Genomic DNA, 24,043 nt, shown 5'->3' with positions numbered 1-24,043 from the left:
GATTTAAAGACTCACCAAAATATCTCCTTTGAGCTTGAGCATGGGGAAGATTGTAATACAAAGCTTATCACAAGGAGTGGCAGCCATACTGGAGCTGCCAAGCAAAATACAAGGAAACCTAAGTGTTAAACGGTGTTCTTACTGTAATTATGTGGTAAACAAAGTCAGTTACAATTAAAAAGCATGAGAAAATGTAAATGTAGCAAAAAGGAACATTAATTGAAAAACATGGGAGAAATAACTTCCAGTGAAAGTAGTTTTGTTTCCCATGAACTCCAAATACATATTTCCATGAACATGTGTGCACAAGGTGATATAACAACTTTACTTTCTCTCAGAATTGAACCTGCGCCAAAATGAGCTTTGTGCAGGAGCAACAAGTGAACGAAGGTCACTCACTAGATAGGGGACGTGTAGCAGGGTTGCAGGCCCTGGTAAACCCGAAGGAAGACACGCCCACCTGGAACAAATAAAGTGAAAAACATGAGGTAGTGGTGGAGGGGGGCATTATAGATGAGCAAGATTATATTAAATATGATTATTATTATAGATGAGCAACATTATAGATGAGAGGAGGAGATTGGGACCATACTCTTTGCAGAGTGTTGGTGCTGCTTAAGCAGTCTCCTTGGCTATTGGGCACAATCCTGGACAGGTTGCCACTCCGACACATTATACCAGCATGCTGCCCTCATTTTGCCGACCTCGGAAGGATGACAGGCTGAGTTAACCCCACCTAGTATTAATTCAACAGCTGAGCGGGATTTGAACTCAGGACCTAGTATCCAAAAGCCCACCACCATAACCATTAAGCCAACACCAGGCATATTATAGATGAGCATAGATGAGCAAAGGAAGGGGGCGAGTTCGGAAAGCAATTTATGTTCCATACATATGGGCATCGAGAAGTGCTGGGCAAAGGGTCAAGTTAATTAAGACAACATTGAAAATACAACAGATCAGAAAATGATACATCTCAAAAGATGAGATTATAAAAATAAATATGGAGGTGGATGAGTAAACCACATTCAACATGATGAGCAATGAACAATTTGTTCATCATAATCACCCACAAAAAAAACAAATGTGACTAAATAAATTACAGTTAATCCTATCTCATTGCTGTAACCTGGCCGGCCAAGAAAATTGGTGTGCTTAAGACAGCTGGTCACATAATTGATGTAACTTAACATTACAAAATTGTGATTCATGCTTTGAAAGCAGAACTAATCGGTTCTTTGGTTGATTGGTTAAAGACTTTATTTCTCTCTTTTTCATTTGTGTGTGTTTGATTTCCATGTTTGCACATTTTTGCCACCTGCCTTTGGCAAGTATTGTGCATATGCCAAACACCCCAAAACAAGGGCTTCTCCTGCCTCCAGTAGGCTGGAATCAGCTGGTTTATTGTACGATATACGGATATGGAGATTGTCCCCATAAAGAAAGTGGTCAAACAAGCCTGTAACCCCATAACACATTACAAAGTAATCCATTTTTTAAGTAGCCAACATTTTGATACTCTTTTACATTCCATTCAACCCCTTCACTGCATTCTCCCCATTTCTAAACTCTTTGCCCATGTCTCACTTCCGGTTATCCTCAATTCTCCTTAACTCATTTTTTTTCCCACCAGCACCATACTGCTCCCTTCCTTTTCTACATTTTCATTATTTTCATTTTGTCCCTCCCCACCATCCTCCCCCTAAGCCTTGTCCTACCGAATACGGAGATGGGCCCTTGTACGGGATTTGATTTTCTTAAAACTCACACAATCAAATTTCTTAGGTTTCATTGTTCGAGTAATAGGAAAGACAGAAATTGCAGAAAAACCATTAAGCAATCTGAGGAGGATAATGAGATTGGGGTAAGGAAGAGGAGGATAAAGTAATACAGAATGAGCAATGAAAAATGAGTAGGATGAGGTGGAAGAGAGAATGAAGTATAATAATAGAAGAAAAAGTGAAGAAAGATAGAGTGGAAGATAGAGGAAGGAAATAATGGGAAGCTATGTCATCATTGTAAATATTCCGAAGTAAACAAGTGCTTCAAAATTCCAGGACAATGTTCCATCGTTGTCACTTTCCTGATATTGATGCAAACTAAGCTTAATACAATCCTGCCATTGCTCCTTAATAAGAACACTCAATAAAAGAGATGACGATAATTTGAAACTTACAAGTATTTTTCTTTATGAAATAGGTATGAATTTAATGTATTACTTTAAAAATATATCAATGATCAATGGGGAAACACATGAAATTCATTGAACCAGATTATACCATGCATATTGTTGCGAATTCACGCCCGCCGACGTGCGAACGGCCACGTAACTCAAATCGCGGCACGTCGCCCACCGGACGGACAATTCTGTCGTGACCCTCTCGGACCAACGCCGGGAGCGAGTCACGGGTGGGCCTTTCGGCCTCACCACGATCGAGCCCAATCGGCCCCCCGCGTGGGATAGGGTTGTTCGCCAAACTCGACCTACCTAAGTACCCACGCGGAGGGTAGACCGGGCGATCGCACCTCGCCGCAGGTCGACTCCAGACATGGGCCACTTAAGCGATCCGTTCCATGCTATCGGGATAACTGAGCGGTGTTATCGTCGGCCTCGACGGTTCCGATTAATTATCGGGCGTATTAAGCCCACTACCAACCCTTTACGTGAAGCAAGATGGAGATTAAATTAAAGAAAAGACGAAGCGAAACGGGAAAACAGTTCAACATGATGCACATTTATTCCGCGGCACACGGAGAGCACACATATACAATTAAACAGAATCCACATAAAGCAATTGCAACAAAAGAAACACAACAATGCAGATCTATAACCGACTACGCGTACACACGACAACACTTACACAGTTTTACTTCACCAGACTGGCGCCACACACACACACGTTTACACAGAAACAAAAGAAAAGGGCCACCCTCAAAGACAAGGGGGCAGACGGGGCCTGTGGGCCAATATTTGCGCGGGACCTGAAAGAGCGGTCAGGTCCGCGAGACCGGGTGGATCCTACCCGTGTCTTTGTGATGAGCCGCAAATGTGGCAGCGCGGCGGTGCCCCGACTTCGTGCTCCTTCGCGGGTTTCGTCGGCACTGCTTGGAGTGGGGTGGGAACGGGGCCACCTTTTCGCACTATCTCAGCGCGGGGGAAGAAAGGGGGGGGGAATTGTTGATGCTCTGGGGAAAGAGGATAGCTGGCTTGCGGCTTGCTTGGGTCCCGTGACGAGCGATTCCACCGCGACCTCGTCGCCGACCGCCGTCTTCCTTGCGTCGGACCCGAGCTCCTCGGTCTCTTCCCCAATTCTCCTCAGCCGACTGTAGCAAACCACCTGTACGCCCTCACCTCCCGACTCCACTCCGCGCTCCAACCCGACTCTGCCCAAAACACTCTCCGCTCTTTTGAGGCCGACTCTGCCCAAACCGACTCTGCCGAGACCGACTCGACCCAAATTCGCCCCGCGCTCGGCGCTTTATAGGCCGGCAGGAGAATCCATATGCAAATTTCTGGATCAGAACGAGCTCGGGGGTGGAGCCATGCTCACCCATTGGACGGAGAAAAAGGGGCGTGAGTCTCCCCTGATCCTAGAATTTGCATATCTCGATTCTTCACCGACGCGCCTGGAGGCGGGGCCAAACCGCCCCGCGCTTGCTGATTGGACGGATCAGAAGTGGGCGTGTAGCTTTCCTGATCCGAATTCTTCTCGGAAAGGCCGCATTTTGCACTCGCGGCTCGGCGCGCGTCCCGTACGAGCCCAGGACAGCCTGACGCTCGATGCTCACAAGTGGTGCGGGAATGGCCGCAGAAGGAGAGAGGTGAAGGTGGTGGAGGGTTTATGGTGGTGGTTTATGGCCATGGTGCCGTTTGGAATGGCGGTGATGCGATGTTTGCGGGAGCGAGTTGTGAAGGTAAAGATCGTGGCTGTTGGCGTTGTTGTTGTTGTGAAGCGGCGTTGTGGTTGGTGGTTGTTGTGTGATGGCGGTTGAGACGTGGTTGGTTCAAAATAAAGATAGAACAGAAAAACGGCTATCTCAAAGGGTCGCAGCCCAAATGAATCACATTTATTCCCTCGAAACAACAGGTTTGGGCTAACTACACATGTACTTACAGAGATATCTCACCTACGGGACCTGAATGGTGTTTTGCGAATTTCCACAACCGCAACAATATTAACTCAAAATGTTTTAATGTGCAAAACTACCAGCATACAAAAACATTTGATTTTGGTTGTAAATTCCACTAAATTAAACTGACTAGCATCAGAAACCTTCAATGGGAAATCCAAAATGGTGATATTTCCATAAAGTGATAATTTTTTCTCGAACATATTGTACACTTGAAAAAAATTAGGATATACTTTAACAATATTTGGCCTTGCTGGACCATACCATAAATTTTTTGTGTTATGTGATGCAACGAAGATAGAATATTCGAAAAAATGATATTTTCTCAGACACACTATATACCTGAAGATTACTTTTGGGAAATACCTTAACTGTATTTTGCTTTACTGGACAACACCATAGAGTTTTCGTGATGTAAAATACCAAGTGATGAATTTTGAAGTTTTCGTCATATATCTAATATATCAACCTTATTCGAACCACTTACTGACTTACTGACTGATTCACTGACTCACCGACTCACTGATATTAATGTTCGGTACCTTCTGGGTGATGTAGAAAGCTGAAATTTTGCATGCCGATGGACATCACAGCTGATACACCAGGAAAAAAAAAATCACAGATTTTCCATAAATTAAAATATACATAAAAGGGAAAAAATTTATGCAGGTGAGTGACCCAAGACAATGGGGAAGCAAGGTAATTTTGCGTGCCGATGGACATCAAAGCCAACATACCGGGAAAAATCATAAAACCATTGGAAGCATCCATAAATGAAAAAATAAATAAATTAAAATAAATAAATGAAACAAACAAATGCAGGTGAGCAACCCGAGACAATGGGGAAGCACGGTTCGTTATTGCTTATAATCAGTAAGAATACCCCACTAGTATTATATATATATATATATATATATATATATATATATATATATATATATATATATATATATGTTGTTGTTGTTCTTTCGGCTGCTCCCGTTAGGGGTCACCACAGCGGATCATCCGTTATGATCCGCATACTGATTTGGCACAGGTTTTACGCCGGATGCCCTTCCTGACGCAACCCTGGTCGCCTCTTACGACACAGGGATAAGGATTGGGTTTCGCCATGATTCCGGGCTGCCCTACACCCTCTCATAGCGCGGCCCAGCGCAGAGCCCCGTCCTCAAGCGATCCTCCAACCCAAGCCTCCGAGTAGCCGGATTACAGGCACACACCACGACGCCCGGTATATATATATATATATATATATATATATATATATATATATATATATATATATATATATATATATATATATATATATATATATATATATATATATATGCATACCAACATATACAGGTAATGGATAAAAAAAAAATGAAAAAAACCTGGGAAAATGAGAACACAAGCAACAGGTGCATTGAAGAGAGCGCAGAGCAGAGAGGCGAAGGAGAGGGCGAGGCAAACAAGCGGAGAAGTGGGCGAGGCAGGCAGGCAGAGAAGAGCAGAGAGAGGGTGGGTGGCTTTGCGATGCACCTTCTATAAGCCCTGGGCGAAGGGTGGGGTGATGACGTGAAGCGATGCGCCGTCACCCGAATCGTGCTCCCCTATCGGGTCCCGGCCCTGCTCTGCCAGGCTCCTGGGCCAGAAGTGTCTCATTCACACATCCGGCACGATACGGCCCAGAGCCTTGCACCGAACTCCTGGGCCATGTTCTGGCAACTGAACAAGGGTCGTGTCGGTCCCACATACTCATTTGGGGCATCCCCGCCGAGATCCAATTGGTGCTGTTAATGTGCTTGGATTGTGCCCGCATCACATGGTCGAGTGGCCTGGGCCACGCAGCATGCCCCTGCTTGGTGGCGAATATGCATCAATGCGGAGGTGCGAAGAGGCGAGGGATGGCCTTTCCCGTGTGCGGGAGATGTTGGTGGTCGAGGTGGTGAGCTTTTGGTGAGGGAAGGTAAAGCAAGGTGAGACACCATTGTAAATCGGCGTACATATTCGAATGAAAGGGTGTGCCATGCGCGTCCGGTACAGTGTTGGTGGTGAGTCTCTCACAGGGCTGTACAGGTGTTTGTTATCCTGTGCATGCGCTTGCTTGCATGGTTAGGTTTGTATCATGGAGAAAAGGAAAGGGTTTAAATGGAAATCAGGACTTGAAAAGAAGATAGAGATATAATTATTAGACCAAGCTATTGGACCCACACAACGCACTTTGGGCCGTTAACCCATGAAACATGAGGAAAAGGTCTGACTGCACGAAAACTAACGAAATAACTGCCTGGGGATCACTGTATGTTGGGTGCCATTACCTTAGAAGCATGCGGTTTTGCAGAACCACAACAATATATATATATATATATATATATATATATATATATATATATATATATATATATATATATATATATACATATATATATATATATTCCATTATAGTAAAGAATATTATTGCCAGCATACTGTTTGCGAGAATATTCACTTAGACATGAGATGACAAGTTATGCAAAACGTACATGATGGTAATGTCTGTGCAGTTAATTTTGAGGTTAAACAATATTCATTACTTATCATTTGTTCATTGTGTACATGATCTATGATTCAATACGAGTCCAAATTAACCATTTACTGAACCCCAGACAAATCTGTGTCCTCTGTGCACAAGTTGAAGATGCAAAGCACCAGCCAAATTGAGTGAAAAGCAGGAACAAAATTGATGAACTTGTGAATATTTCTGAAAACTGAATTTAAACCATGAAAAACTTGAATTGTGGTTTGAATAAGCATCAAATTTGAACTATTGCTGTTTGAGCCATCTAATAGATCGATATTTCAAACCACTGGCTGACTGACTCACTAACTCAGTGACTGATATTAAAGCTTGGTACCTTCTGGGTGATGTAGAAAGCTGAAACTTTGCATGCCAATGGATATCAAAGCCAATACACAGGGAAAAATGACATAACTATTGGAAAGTATTCGTAAATGAAAATATAAATAAATAAATGAACAAAAAGAAAAAAATGCAGGTGAACGACGCGAGACAATGGGGAAGCATGGTAATTTTGCATGCCATTGGACATTGAAGCCTATCCACCAGGAAAATCACAGAACTGTCTGAAAGATCTGGAAATTAAAAAAGAAATAGATGAAAAAAATAGATGAAAATAAATAAAAGAAAAAATAGATGAAAATAAATAAATGAAAAATCAAAAGCAAGTGAGTGACCCGAGATAATGGGGAAGCACGGTTTATTATTGCTTACAATGTGTAAGAATAACCCACTAGTAAATACAATAAGGCTAAAACAAGCATGAGGTCAAAGTTCATCAAATAATCAATACTGCCATCATTTCATTTATGTGATTTTATAATTCCTCCCAGCAGGGGAAGCTTTATTATGAAGAGTTAACTGCACATTGTTGACCCATTTTGTAAATGAAGTCAGAGAGTTTCTTTCGTTTTGTTTTGCACATCTTACCATTTGATTATACAGTGACACTAATTTTCCACTGAGATCATTGGCATGCAATAACGTTTTATTATTTCTGCAGATAAAATCAGAACAAAAAAAAACATGCCGAGGTAAGCTGAAGGAAGCTCATTAGCCTGATGTAGGCACTTACTGGGGGGTCATTTCAATGTCATGTAAGCAAGATTTTAAGGGAGGGGTGGGAGAGCGGAAAATGGGTGGCTGTGGATGCAAGTGCAGTCCAGTGGTGCTCTGTATTTTTTTCATGGATAAATGTTTTATAATGTGAGTGCACTTATCATACAACCAATCCACAAAGTTGGGAGGAATAAGGGGTTATTACGATACTGAACTCAATGGGTACCCGACGAAAAATTAACGATCACACTTTAAAAATAGTGTGAATAAATTATTGAAATATCAACTGCTTTTTTATATCTTTTTCTGACCTGTGTTGCAAAAGAAGAGCGAAAGACAGTGTATAATCAGAAATACTGTTTGATCAGGCAATATATTACTGTTATATGAATAAAATGGAAATGTTGAAAAAAAAGTATTGAATATAGCAAGCGTTTTCTGAATCTAATCGCGATGAGACATGGGATTGAATGAGACTCACCATTATTATAGGTGAAGAAGACAAAGAGTTTTTATTTTAATGTGAATTGAAACTGCACCATCTATCATCACTTTACTCAACAATAACATACTGTTTGAAACCGGCCAATATATCCTCACCTTACTCCACAATATCATACTGTTTGAAACCTTACTTAACTATATCATACTGTTTAAAACCTTACTCAATGATATCATACTGTTTAAAACCTTATTCAACAATATCATACTGTTTGAAACCTCACTCAACAATATCATACTGTTTGAAACCTTACTCAACGATATCATACCGTTTGAAACCTTACTCAACGATATCATACTGTTTGAAACCTTACTCAACGATATCATACCGTTTGAAACCTTACTCAACGATATCATACTGTTTGAAACCTGACTCAACTATATCATACTGTTTGAAACCTTACTCAACGATATCATACTGTTTAAAACCTTACTCAACGATATCATACTGTTTAAAACCTTACTCAACAATATCGTACTGTGTGAAACCTCACTCAACAATATCATACTGTTTGAAACCTTACTCAACGATATCATACTGTTTGAAACCTTACTCAACTATATTATACTGTTTGAAACCTTACTCAACTATATTATACTGTTTGAAACCTTATTCAAATTTATCATATTGCTTGAAACCTTACACAACTATCTCACACTGTTTGAAACTTGACTCAACTATATCATACTGTTTGAAACCTTACTCAACAATATCATACTGTCAAGAACCTAACTCAACTACATATATCATACTATTTGAAACCTTACTCAACTCCATCATACTGTCTAGAACCTAACTCAACGAGATATATCATACTGTTAGAAACTGGCCTATCTATCCTCACCTTACTCAACTAAATCATACTGTCAAGAACCTAACTCGACTACATATATCTACTGTTTGAAAACAGCCCATCTATCCTCGCCTGACTCAACCATCTCACACTGTTTGAAACCTTACTCAACTCCATCATACTGTCGAGAACCTAACTCAACTACATATATCATACTGTTTGAAACTGGCCTTTCTATCCTCACGTTACTCAACAATATCCTACTGTCTAGAACCTAACAACTACATATATCATACTGTTTGAAACCTGACTCAACTCCATCATACTGTCGAGAACCTAACTCAACTACATATATCATACTGTTTGAAACTGGCCAATCTCTCCTCACCTTACTCAACTAAATCATACCGTCTCAAACTGAACTCAACTACATATATCATACTGTTTGAAAACAGCCCATCTATCCTCACCTGACTCAACTATCTCACACTGTTTGAAACTGGCCTATCTATCCTCACCTTACTCCACAATATCATACTGTTTGAAACCTTACTCAACTATATCATACTGTTTGTAACCTTACTCAACTATATCATACTGTTTGAAACCGTACTCAACTATATCATATTGCTTGAAACCTTACTCAACTATATTATACTGTTTGAAACCTTACTCAACGATATCATACTGTTTGAAACCTTACTCAACTATATTATACTGTTTGAAACCTTACTCAGCTATATTATACTGTTTGAAACCTTACTCAATGATATCATACTGTTTGAAACCTTACTCAACGATATTATACTGTTTGAAACCTGACTCAATGACATCATACTGTTTGAAACCTTACTCCACAATATCATACTGTTTTAAACCTCACTCAATGATATTATACTGTTTGAAACCTTACTCAACGATATCATACTGTTTGAAACCTTACTCAACTATATTATACTGTTTGAAACCTTACTCAGCCATATTATACTGTTTGAAACCTTACTCAATGATATCATACTGTTTGAAACCTTACTCAACTATATTATACTGTTTGAAACCTTCTTCAACGATATCAAACTGTTTGAAACCTTACTCAACTATATTATATTGTTTAAAACCTTATTCAAATTTATCATACTGCTTGAAACCTTACACAACGATCGCACACTGTTTGAAACCTTACTCAACCATATTATACTGTTTGAAACCTTACTCAACAATATCATACTGTTTGAAACCTTACTCATCTCGATCATACTGTTTGAAACCATACTCAACCATATTATACTGTTTGAAACCTTATTCAAATTTATCATATTGCTTGAAACCTTACACAACTATCTCACACTGTTTGAAACCTTACTCAACGATATCATACTGTTTGAAACCTTACTCAACAATATCATACCGTCTTGAACCCAACTCAACGACATATATCATACTGTTTGAAACCTCACTCAACTCCATCATACTGTCGAGAACCTGACTCAACTACATATATCATACTGTTTGAAAACAGCCCATCTATCCTCGCCTGACTCAACTATCTCACACTGTTTGAAACCTTACTCAACTTTATCATTCAGTTTGTGGCCTTACTCAACTCTATCACACTGTTTGAAACTGGCCTATCTCTCCTCACCTTACTCAACTAAATCATACTGTCTTGAACCTAACTCAACTACATATATCATACTGTTTGAAAACAGCCCATCGATCCTCACCTGACTCAACTGTCTCACACTGTTTGAAACCTTACTCAACTCCATCATACTGGCTAGAAACGAACTCAACTACATATATCATACTGTTTGAAACTGGCCTATCTATCCTCACCTTACTCAGCTAAATCATCCTGTCCAGAACCTAACTCAACGACATATATCATACTGTTTGAAAACAGCCCATCTATCCTCGCCTGACTCAACTATATCATACTGTTTGAAACCTTACTCAACTTTATCAAACTGTTTGAAACCTTACTCAACTATATCGTACTGTTTCAATCCTTATTCAATGACATCATACTGTTTGAAACCTTACTGAACTTTATCATTCAGTTTGTGGCCTTACTCAACAATATCATGCTGTTTGAAACTGGCCTATCTTTCCGCACCTTACTCAACTTTGTCAAACTGCTTGAAACTGGCCTATCTATTCTCACCTTACTCAACTATATCATACTGTTTGAAACCTTACTCAACTATATCATATTGCTTGAAACCTGACTCAACTATATCATACTGTTTGAAACCTCACTCAACGATATCATACTGTTTGAAACCTTCCTCAATGATATCATACTGTTTGAAACCTTACTCAATGATATCATACTGTTTGAAACCTTACTCCACAATATCATACTGTTTGAAACCTCATTCAACGATATTATACTGTTTGAAACCTTACTCAACGATATCATACTGTTTGAAACCTTACTCAACTATATTATACTGTTTGAAACCTTACTCAACTATATTCAACTGTTTGAAACCTTACTCAATGATATCATACTGTTTGAAACCTTACTCAACTATATTCAACTGTTTGAAACCTCTCTCAATGATATCATACCGTTTGAAACCTTCCTCAACGATATCAAACTGTTTGAAACCTTACTCAACTATATGATACTGTTTGAAACCTTATTCAAATTTATCATATTGCTTGAAACCTTACACAACTATCTCACACTGTTGGAAACCTTACTCAACTATATTATACTGTTTGAAACCTTACTCAACAATATCATACTGTTTGAAACCTTACTCATCTCTATCATACTGTTTGAAACCTTATTCAAATTTATCATATCGCTTGAAACCTTACACAACTATCTCACACTGTTTGAAACCTTACTCAACTATATCATACTGTTTGAAACCTTACTCAACAATATCATACCGTCTAGAACCTAACTCAACTACATATATCATACTATTTGAAACCTCACTCAACTCCATCATACTGTCGAGAACCTAACTCAACTACATATATCATGCTGTTTTAAACTGGCCAATCTATCCTCACCTTACTCAACTAAATCATACTGTCGAGAACCTGACTCAACAACAAATATCATACTGTTTGAAAACAGCCCATCTATCCTCGCCTGACTCAACTATCTCACACTGTTTGAAACCTTACTCAACTCCATCATACTGTCCAGAACCTAACTCAACGACATATATCATACTGTTTGAAACTGGCCAATCTATCCTCACCATCAACAATATCATACTGTCTAGAACCTAACTCAACGACATATGTCATACTGTTTGAAACTGGCCTATCTATCCTCACCTCACTCAACAAAATCATACTGTTTGAAACCTTACTCAACTCCATCATACTGTCTAGAACCTAACTCAACTACATATATCATACTGTTTGAAACTGGCCTATCTATCCTCACCTTTCTCAACTATATCATACTGTCTCGAACCTCACTCAACGACATATATAATACTGTTTGAAACCTTACTCAACTATATTATACTGTTTAAAACCTTATTCAAATTTATCATACTGCTTGAAACCTTACACAACGATCGCACACTGTTTGAAACCTTACTCAACCATATTATACTGTTTGAAACCTTACTCAACAATATTATACTGTTTGAAACCTTACTCAACAATATCATACTGTTTGAAACCTTACTCATCTCTATCATACTGTTTGAAACCATACTCAACTATATTATACTGTTTGAAACCTTACACAACTATCTCACACTGTTTGAAACCTTACTCAACTATATCATACTGTTTGAAACCTTACTCAACAATATCATACCGTCTAGAACCTAACTCAACTACATATATCATACTATTTGAAACCTCACTCAACTCCATCATACTGTCGAGAACCTAACTCAACTACATATATCATGCTGTTTGAAACTGGCCAATCTATCCTCACCTTACTCAACTAAATCATACTGTCGAGAACCTGACTCAACAACATATATCATACTGTTGGAAAACAGCCCATCTATCCTCGCCTGACTCAACTATCTCACACTGTTTGAAACCTTACTCAACTCCATCATACTGTCCAGAACCTAACTCAACGACATATATCATACTGTTTGAAACTGGCCAATCTATCCTCACCTTCATCAACAATATCATACTGTCTAGAACCTAACTCAACGACATATGTCATACTGTTTGAAACTGGCCTATCTATCCCCACCTTTCTCAACTATATCATACTGTCTCGAACCTAACTCAACGACATATATCATACTGTTTGAAACCTTACTCAACTCCATCATACTGTATAGAACCTAACTCAACTACATATATCATACTGTTTGAAACTGGTCTATCTATCCTCACCTTACTCAACTAAATCATACCGTCTTGAACCTAACTCAACGACATACATCATACTGTTTGAAAACAGCCCATCTATCCTCGCCTGACTCAACTATCTCACACTGTTTGAAACCTTACTCAATTCCATTATACTGGCTAGAAACTAACTCAACGACATATATCATACTGTTTGAAACTGGCCTATCTATCCTCACTTTACTAAGCGAAATAATACTGTCGATAACCTAACTTAACTACATTTATCATACTGTTTGAAAACAGCCCATCTATCCTCGCCTGACTCAACTATCTCACACTGTTTGAAACCTTACTCAACTCCATCACACTGTCCAGAACCTAACTCAACCACACAGATCATACTGTTTGACAACAGCCCATCTATCCTCGCCGAACTCAACTTTATCATACTGTTTGAAACCTTACTCAACTTTATCATTCAGTTTGTGGCCTTACTCAACAATATCATGCTGTTTGAAACTGGCCTATCTTTCCTCACCTTACTCAACTTTGTCATACTGTTTGAAACTGGCCTATCTATCCTCACCTTACTATACTAAATCATACTGTCTTGAACCTAACTCAACTACATATATCATACTGTTTGAAAACAGCCCATCTATCCTCACCTGACTCAACTGTCTCACACTGTTTGAAACCTTACTCAACTCCATCATACTGGCTAGAAACTAACTCAACTACATATATCATACTGTTTGAAACTGGCCTATCTATCCTCACCTTACTCAGCTAAATCATACTGTCCAGAACCTAACTCAACGACATATATCATACTGTTTGAAAACAGCCCATCTATCCTCGCCTGACTCAACTATATCATACTGTTTGAAACCTTACTCAACTTTATCAAACTGTTTGAAACCTTACTCAACTATATCGTACTGTTTCAATCCTTATTCAATGACATCATACTGTTTGAAACCTTACTGAACTTTATCATTCAGTTTGTGGCCTTACTCAACAATATCATGCTGTTTGAAACTGGCCTATCTTTCCGCACCTTAATCAACTATATCATACTGTTTGAAACCTTACTCAACTATATTATATTGCTTGAAACCTTACTCAACTATATCATACTGTTTGAAACCTCACTCAACGATATCATACTGTTTGAAACCTTCCTCAATGATATCATACTGTTTGAAACCTTACTCAATGATATCATACTGTTTGAAACCTTACCCCACAATATCATACTGTTTGAAACCTCACTCAACGATATTATACTGTTTGAAACCTTACTCAACGATATCATACTGTTTGAAACCTTACTCAACTATATTATACTGTTTGAAACCTTACTCAACTATATTCAACAGTTTGAAACCTTACTCAACGATATCATACTGTTTGAAACCTTACTCAACTATATTATACCGTTTGAAACCTCTCTCAATGATATCATACCGTTTGAAACCTTCCTCAACGATATCAAACTGTTTGAAACCTTACTCAACTATATGATACTGTTTGAAACCTCATTCAAATTTATCATATTGCTTGAAACCTTACACAACTATCTCACACTGTTTGAAACCTTACTCAACTATATTATACTGTTTGAAACCTTACTCAACTATATTATACTGTTTGAAACCTTACTCAACAATATCATACTGTTTGAAACCTTACTCATCTCTATCATACTGTTTGAAACCTTATTCAAATTTATCATATCGCTTGAAACCTTACACAACTATCTCACACTGTTTGAAACCTTACTCAACTATATCATACTGTTTGAAACCTTACTCAACAATATCATACCGTCTAGAACCTAACTCAACTACATATATCATACTATTTGAAACCTCACTCAACTCCATCATACTGTCGAGAACCTAACTCAACTACATATATCATGCTGTTTGAAACTGGCCAATCTATCCTCACCTTACTCAACTAAATCATCCTGTCGAGAACCTGACTCAACAACATATATCATACTGTTTGAAAACAGCCCATCTATCCTCGTATGACTCAACTATCTCACACTGTTTGAAACCTTACTCAACTCCATCATACTGTCCAGAACCTAACTCAACGACATATATCATACTGTTTGAAACTGGCCAATCTATCCTCACCTTCATCAACAATATCATACTGTCTAGAACCTAACTCAACGACATATGTCATACTGTTTGAAACTGGCCTATCTATCCTCACCTCACTCAACAAAATCATACTGTTTGAAACCTTACTCAACTCCATCACACTGTCCAGAACCTAACTCAACCACACATATCATACTGTTTGAAAACAGCCCATCTATCCTCACCTGACTCAACTATATCATACTGTTTGAAACCTTACTCAACTTTATCAAACTGTTTGAAACCTTACTCAACTATATTCTACTGTTTGAAACCTTACTCAATGATATCATACTGTTTGAAACCTTACTCAACGATATCATACTGTTTGAAACCTTACTCAACTATATTATACTGTTTGAAACCTTATTCAAATTTATCATATCGCTTGAAACCTTATACAACTATCTCACACTGTTTGAAACCTTACTCAACTATATCATACTGTTTGAAACCTTACTCAACAATATCATACCATCTAGAACCTAACTCAACTACACATATCATACTATTTGAAACCTCACTCAACTCCATCATACTGTCGAGAACCTAACTCAACTACATATATCATGCTGTTTGAAACTGGCCCACCTATCCTCACCTTACTCAACTAAATCATACTGTCTTGAACCTAACTCAACTACATACATCATACTGTTTGAAAACAGCCCATCTATCCTCGCCTGACTCAACTATCTCACACTGTTTGAAACCTTACTCAACTCCATCATACTGTCCAGAACCTAACTCAACGACATATATCATACTGTGTGAAACTGGCCAATCTATCCTCACCTTCATCAACAATATCATACTGTCTAGAACCTAACTCAACGACATATGTCATACTGTTTGAAACTGGCCTATCTATCCTCACCTCACTCAACAAAATCATACTGTTTGAAACCTTACTCAACTCCATCACACTGTCCAGAACCTAACTCAACCACACATATCATACTGTTTGAAAACAGCCCATCTATCCTCACCTGACTCAACTATATCATACTGTTTGAAACCTTACTCAACTTTATCAAACTGTTTGAAACCTTACTCAACTATAATCTACTGCTTGAAACCTTACTCAATGATATCATACTGTTTGAAGCCTTACTCAACGATATCATACTGTTTGAAACCTTACTCAACTATATTATACTGTTTGAAACCTTATTCAAATTTATCATATCGCTTGAAACCTTATACAACTATCTCACACTGTTTGAAACCTTACTCAACTATATCATACTGTTTGAAACCTTACTCAACAATATCATACCGTCTAGAACCTAACTCAACTACACATATCATACTATTTGAAACCTCACTCAACTCCATCATACTGTCGAGAACCTAACTCAACTACATATATCATGCTGTTTGAAACTGGCCCACCTATCCTCACCTTACTCAACTAAATCATACTGTCTTGAACCTAACTCAACTACACATATCATACTATTTGAAACCTCACTCAACTCCATCATACTGTCGAGAACCGAACTCAACTACATATATCATGCTGTTTGAAACTGGCCTACCTATCCTCACCTTACTCAACTAAATCATACTGTCTTGAACCTAACTCAACCACACATATCATACTGTTTGAAAACAGCCCATCTATCCTCGCCTGACTCAACTATATCATACTGTTTGAAACCTTACTCAACTTTATCAAACTGTTTGAAACCTTACTCAACTATATCGTACTGTTTCAATCCTTATTCAATGACATCATACTGTTTGAAACCTTACTGAACTTTATCATTCAGTTTGTGGCCTTACTCAACAATATCATGCTGTTTGAAACTGGCCTATCTTTCCGCACCTTACTCAACTATATCATACTGTTTGAAACCTTACTCAACTATATCATATTGCTTGAAACCTTACTCAACTATATCATACTGTTTGAAACCTCACTCAACGATATCATACTGTTTGAAACCTTCCTCAATGATATCATACTGTTTGAAACCTCACTCAACGATATCATACTGTTTGAAACCTTCCTCAATGATATCATACTATTTGAAACCTTACCCCACAATATCATACTGTTTGAAACCTCACTCAACTATATTATACTGTTTGAAACCTTACTCAACGATATCATACTGTTTGAAACCTTACTCAACTATATTATACTGTTTGAAACCTTACTCAACTACATTCAACTGTTTGAAACCTTACTCAACGATATCATACTGTTTGAAACCTTACTCAACTATATTATACCGTTTGAAACCTCTCTCAATGATATCATGCCGTTTGAAACCTTCCTCAACGATATCAAACTGTTTGAAACCTTACTCAACTATATGATACTGTTTGAAACCTTATTCAAATTTATCATATTGCTTGAAACCTTACACAACTATCTCACACTGTTTGAAACCTTACTCAACTATATTATACTGTTTGAAACCTTACTCAACTGTATTATACTGTTTGAAACCATACTCAACAATATCATACTGTTTGAAACCTTACTCATCTCTATCATACTGTTTGAAACCTTATTCAAATTTATCATATCGCTTGAAACCTTACACAACTATCTCACACTGTTTGAAACCTTACTCAACTATATCATACTGTTTGAAACCTTACTCAACAATATCATACCGTCTAGAACCTAACTCAACTACATATATCATACTATTTGAAACCTCACTCAACTCCATCATACTGTCGAGAACCTAACTCAACTACATATATCATGCTGTTTGAAACTGGCCTACCTATCCTCACCTGACTCAACTAAATCATACTGTCTTGAACCTAACTCAACTACATACATCATACTGTTTGAAAACAGCCCATCTATCCTCGCCTGACTCAACTATCTCACACTGTTTGAAACCTTACTCAACTCCATCATACTGTCCAGAACCTAACTCAACGACATATATCATACTGTTTGAAACTGGCCTATCTATCCTCACCTCACTCAACAAAATCATACTGTTTGAAACCTTACTCAACTCCATCACACTGTCCAGAACCTAACTCAACCACACATATCATACTGTTTGAAAACAGCCCATCTATCCTCACCTGACTCAACTATATCATACTGTTTGAAACCTTACTCAACTTTATCAAACTGTTTGAAACCTTACTCAACTATATTCTACTGTTTGAAACCTTACTCAATGATATCATACTGTTTGAAACCTTACTCAACGATATCATACTGTTTGAAACCTTACTCAACGATATCATACTGTTTGAAACCTTACTCAACTATATTATACTGTTTGAAACCTTATTCAAATTTATCATATCGCTTGAAACCTTATACAACTATCTCACACTGTTTGAAACCTTACTCAACTATATCATACTGTTTGAAACCTTACTCAACAATATCATACCGTCTGGAACCTAACTCAACTACACATATCATACTATTTGAAACCTCACTCAACTCCATCATACTGTCGAGAACCTAACTCAACTACATATATCATGCTGTTTGAAACTGGCCAATCTATCCTCAGCTTAGTCAACTAAATCATACTGTCGAGAACCTGACTCAAGAACATATATCATACTGTTTGAAAACAGCCCATCTATCCTCGCCTGACTCAACTATCTCACACTGTTTGAAACCTTACTCAACTCCATCATACTGTCCAGAACCTAACTCAACGACATATATCATACTGTTTGAAACTGGCCAATCTATCCTCACCTTCATCAACAATATCATACTGTCTAGAACCTAACTCAACGACATATGTCATACTGTTTGAAACTGGCCTATCTATCCTCACCTTATTCAACAAAATCATACTGTCTTGAACCTAACTCAACTACACATATCATACTATTTGAAACCTTACTCAACTCCATCATACTGTCGAGAACCTAACTCAACTGCATATATCATACTGTTTGAAACTGGCCTATCTATCCTCACCTTACTCAACTAAATCATACTGTCGAGAACCTGACTCAACTACATATATCATACTGTTTGAAAACAGCCCATCTATCCTCGCCTGACTCAACTATCTCACACTGTTTGAAACCTTACTCAACTCCATCATACTGTCTAGCACCTAACTCAACTACATATATCATACTGTTTGAAACTGGCCTATCTATCCTCACCTTTCTCAACTATATCATACTGTCTAGAACCTAACTCAACGACATATATCATACTGTTTGAAACCTTACTCAACTCCATCATACTGTATAGAACCTAACTCAACTACATATATCATACGGTTTGAACTGGCCTATCTATCCTCACCTTACTCAACTAAATCATACTGTCTTGAACCGAACTCAACTACATACATCATACTGTTTGAAAACAGCCCATCTATCCTCGCCTGACTCAACTATCTCACACTGTTTGAAACCTTACTCAATTCCATTATACTGGCTAGAAACTAACTCAACTACATATATCATACTGTTTGAAACTGGCCTATCCATCCTCACCTTACAAAGCTAAATAATACTGTCCAGAACCTAACTCAACCACACATATCATACTGTTTGAAAACAGCCCATCTATCCTCGCCTGACTCAACTTTATCATACTGTTTGAAACCTTACTCAACTATATCGCACTGTTTCAATCCTTACTCAATGACAACATACTGTTTGAAACCTTACTCAACTTTATCATTCAGTTTGTGGCCTTACTCAACAATATCATGCTGTTTGAAACTGGCCTATCTTTCCTCACCATACTCAACTTTGTCATACTGTTTGAAACTGGCCTATCTATTCTCACCTGACTCAACTATATCATACTGTTTGAAACCTTACTCAACTATATCATATTGCTTGAAACCTTACTCAACTATATCATACTGTTTGAAACCTCACTCAACGATATTATACTGTTTGAAACCTCACTCAATGATATCATACCGTTTGAAACCTTCCTCAACGATATCAAACTGTTTGAAACCTTACTCAACTATATTATACTGTTTGAAACCTTATTCAAATTTATCATATTGCTTGAGACCTTACACAACTATCTCACACTGTTTGAAACCTTACTCAACTATATTATACTGTTTGAAACCTTACTCAACAATATCATACTGCTGAAACCTGACTCATCTCGATCATACTGTTTGAAGCCTTATTCAAATTTATCATATCGCTTGAAACCTTACACAACTATCTCACACTGTTTGAAACCTTACTCAACTATATCATACTGTTTGAAAACTTACTCAACAATATCATACCGTCTAGAACCTAACTCAACTACATATATCATACTATTTGAAACCTCACTCAACTCCATCATACTGTTGAGAACCTTACTCAACTATATCGTACTGTTTCAATCCTTCTTCAATGACATCATACTGTTTGAAACCTTACTGAACTTTATCATTCAGTTTTTGGCCTTACTCAACAATATCATGCTGTTTGAAACTGGCATATCTATCCTCACCTTACTCAACTAAATCATACTGTCGAGAACCTAACTCAACGACATATATCATACTGTTTGAAAACAGCCCATCTATCCTCGCCTGACTCAACTATCTCACACTGTTTGAAACCTCACTCAACTCCATCATACTGTCGAGAACCTAACTCAACTGCATGTATCATACTGTTTGAAACTGGCCTATCTATCCTCACCTTACTCAACTAAATCATACTGTCGAGAACCTGACTCAACTACATATATCATACTGTTTGAAAACAGCCCATCTATCCTCACCTGACTCAACTATCTCACACTGTTTGAAACCTTACTCAACTCCATCATACTGTCTAGAACCTAACTCAACTACATATATCATACTGTTTGAAACTGGCCTGTCTATCCTCACCTTTCTCAACTATATCATACTGTCTAGAACCTCACTCAACGACATATATCATACTATTTGAAACCTAACTCAACTCCATCATACTGTATAGAACCTAACTCAACTACATATATCATACTGTTTGAAACTGGCCTATCTATCCTCACCTTACTCAACTAAATCATACTGTCTTGAACCTAACTCAACTACATATATCATACTGTTTGAAAACAGTCATCTATCCTCGCCTGATTCAACTATCTCACACTGTTTGAAACCTTCCTCAACTCCATCACACTGTCCAGAACCTAACTCAACCACACATATCATACAGATTGAAAACAGCCCATCTATCCTCACCTGACTCAACCATATCATACTGTTTGAAACCTTACTCAACTTTATCAAACTGTTTGAAACCTTACTCAACTATATTCTACTGTTTGAAACCTTACTCAATGATATCATACTGTTTGAAACCTTACTCAACGATATCATACTGTTTGAAACCTTACTCAACTATATTATACTGTTTGAAACCTTATTCAAATTTATCATATCGCTTGAAACCTTACACAACTATCTCACACTGTTTGAAACCTTACTCAACTATATCATACTGTTTGAAACCTTACTCAACAATATCATACCGTCTAGAACCTAACTCAACTACACATATCATACTATTTGAAACCTCACTCAACTCCATCATACTGTCGAGAACCTAACTCAACCACATATATCATGCTGTTTGAAACTGGCCTATCTATCCTCACCTTACTCAACTAAATCATACTGTCGAGAACCTGACTCAACAACATATATCATACTGTTTGAAAACAGCCCATCTATCCTCGCCTGACTCAACTATCTCACACTGTTTGAAACCTTACTCAACTCCATCATACTGTCCAGAACCTAACTCAACTACATATATCATACTGTTTGAAACTGGCCAATCTATCCTCACCTTAATCAACTAAATCACACTGTCGTGAACCTAACTCAACTACATATATCATACTGTTTGAAACTGGCCTATCTATCCTCACCTTACTCAACTAAATCATACTGTCGAGAACCTGACTCAACAACATATATCATACTGTTTGAAAACAGCCCATCTATCCTCGCCTGACTCAACTATCTCACACTGTTTGAAACCTTACTCAACTCCATCATACTGTCCAGAACCTAACTCAACTACATATATCATACTGTTTGAAACTGGCCAATCTATCCTCACCTTAATCAACTAAATCACACTGTCGTGAACCTAACTCAACTGCATATATCATACTGTTTGAAAACAGCCCATCTATCCTCGCCTGACTCAACTATCTCACACTGTTTGAAACCTCACTCAACTCCATCATACTGTCGAGAACCTAACTCAACTGCATATCTCATACTGTTTGAAACTGTCCTATCTATCCTCACCTTACTCAACTAAATCATACTGTCGAGAACCTGACTCAACTAAATATATCATACTGTTTGAAAACAGCCCATCTATCCTTGCCTGACTCAACAATCTCACACTGTTTGAAACCTTACTCAACTCCATCACACTGTCCAGAACCTAACTCAACTACATATATCATACTGTTTGAAACTGGCCTATCTGTCCTCACCTTACTCAACTAAATCACACTGTCTTGAACCTAACTCAACTACATATATCATACTGTTTGAAACCTTACTCAACTCCATCATACTGTATAGAACCTAACTCAACTACATACATCATACTGTTTGAAACTGGCCTATCTGTCCTCACCTTACTCAACTAAATCACACTGTCTTGAACCTAACTCAACTACATATATCATACTGTTTGAAAACAACCATCTATCCTCGCCTGACTCAACTATCTCACACTGTTTGAAACATTACTCAACTCCATCATACTGGCTAGAAACCAACTCAACTACATATATCATACTGTTTGAAACTGGCCTATCTCTCCTCACCTTACTCAACTAAATCATACTGTCGATAACCTAACTCAACTACATATATCATACTGTTTGAAAACAACCATCTATCCTCGCCTGACTCAACTATCTCACACTGTTTGAAACCTTACTCAACTCCATCACACTGTCCAGAACCTAACTCAACCCCACATATCATATTGTTTGAAAACAGCCCATCTATCCTCACCTGACTCAACTATATCATACTGTTTGAAACCTTACTCAACTATATCGTACTGTTTCAATCCTTATTCAATGACATCATACTGTTTGAAACCTTACTCAACTTTATCATTCAGTTTGTGGCCTTACTGAACAATATCATACTGTTTGAAACTGGCCTATCAATCCTCACCTTACTCAACTATGTCATACTGTTTGAAACTGGCCTATCCATCCTCACCTAACTGAACTATATCATACTGTTTGAAACCTTACTCAACCATATCATACTGTTTCAATCCTTATTCAATGATATCATACTGTTTGAAACCTTACTCAACTCTGTCATACTGTTTGAAACCATACTCAACTCTGTCATACTGTTTGACACCTTAACCAATAGTATCATACTGTTTGAAACTGGCCTATCTGTCCTCACCTGACTCAACTGCATCATACTGTTTGAAACCTTACTCAACTATATCATACTGTTTGAAACTGGCCTATCTGTCCTCACCTTACTCATCTATATCATACTGTTTGAAACCTTACTCAACTTTATCATTCAGTTTGTGGCCTTACTCAACTCTATCACACTGTT

The 24,043-nt window shown here is 37.9% G+C and overlaps 1 protein-coding gene across 7 annotated transcripts in view; it reads right to left on the bottom strand.

Annotated features, from left to right (window-relative positions):
* The window catches only part of LOC147030766 (tensin-1-like), a 434,197-nt gene that overhangs the window by 146,880 nt on the left and 263,274 nt on the right, over positions 1-24,043 (bottom strand). For all 7 annotated transcript variants that reach the window (XM_085875172.1, XM_085875169.1, XM_085875171.1 and 4 more), the window contains 2 exons: positions 400-460; positions 16-94 (listed from right to left, as the gene is read on the bottom strand). In XM_085875172.1, the coding sequence (XP_085731298.1) occupies positions 16-94; positions 400-460 (140 nt within the window). The remainder of the gene's footprint in view (positions 1-15; positions 95-399; positions 461-24,043) is intronic.

Source organism: Eptatretus burgeri, chromosome 3 (assembly GCF_056783735.1).
Source record: "Eptatretus burgeri isolate ZD-2024b chromosome 3, Ebu_testis_v1, whole genome shotgun sequence".
Taxonomy (NCBI): Eukaryota; Metazoa; Chordata; class Myxini; order Myxiniformes; family Myxinidae; genus Eptatretus; species Eptatretus burgeri.
Note: the sequence above shows the minus strand (reverse complement) of the source record. Positions and strands in the feature narration are given on the sequence as shown.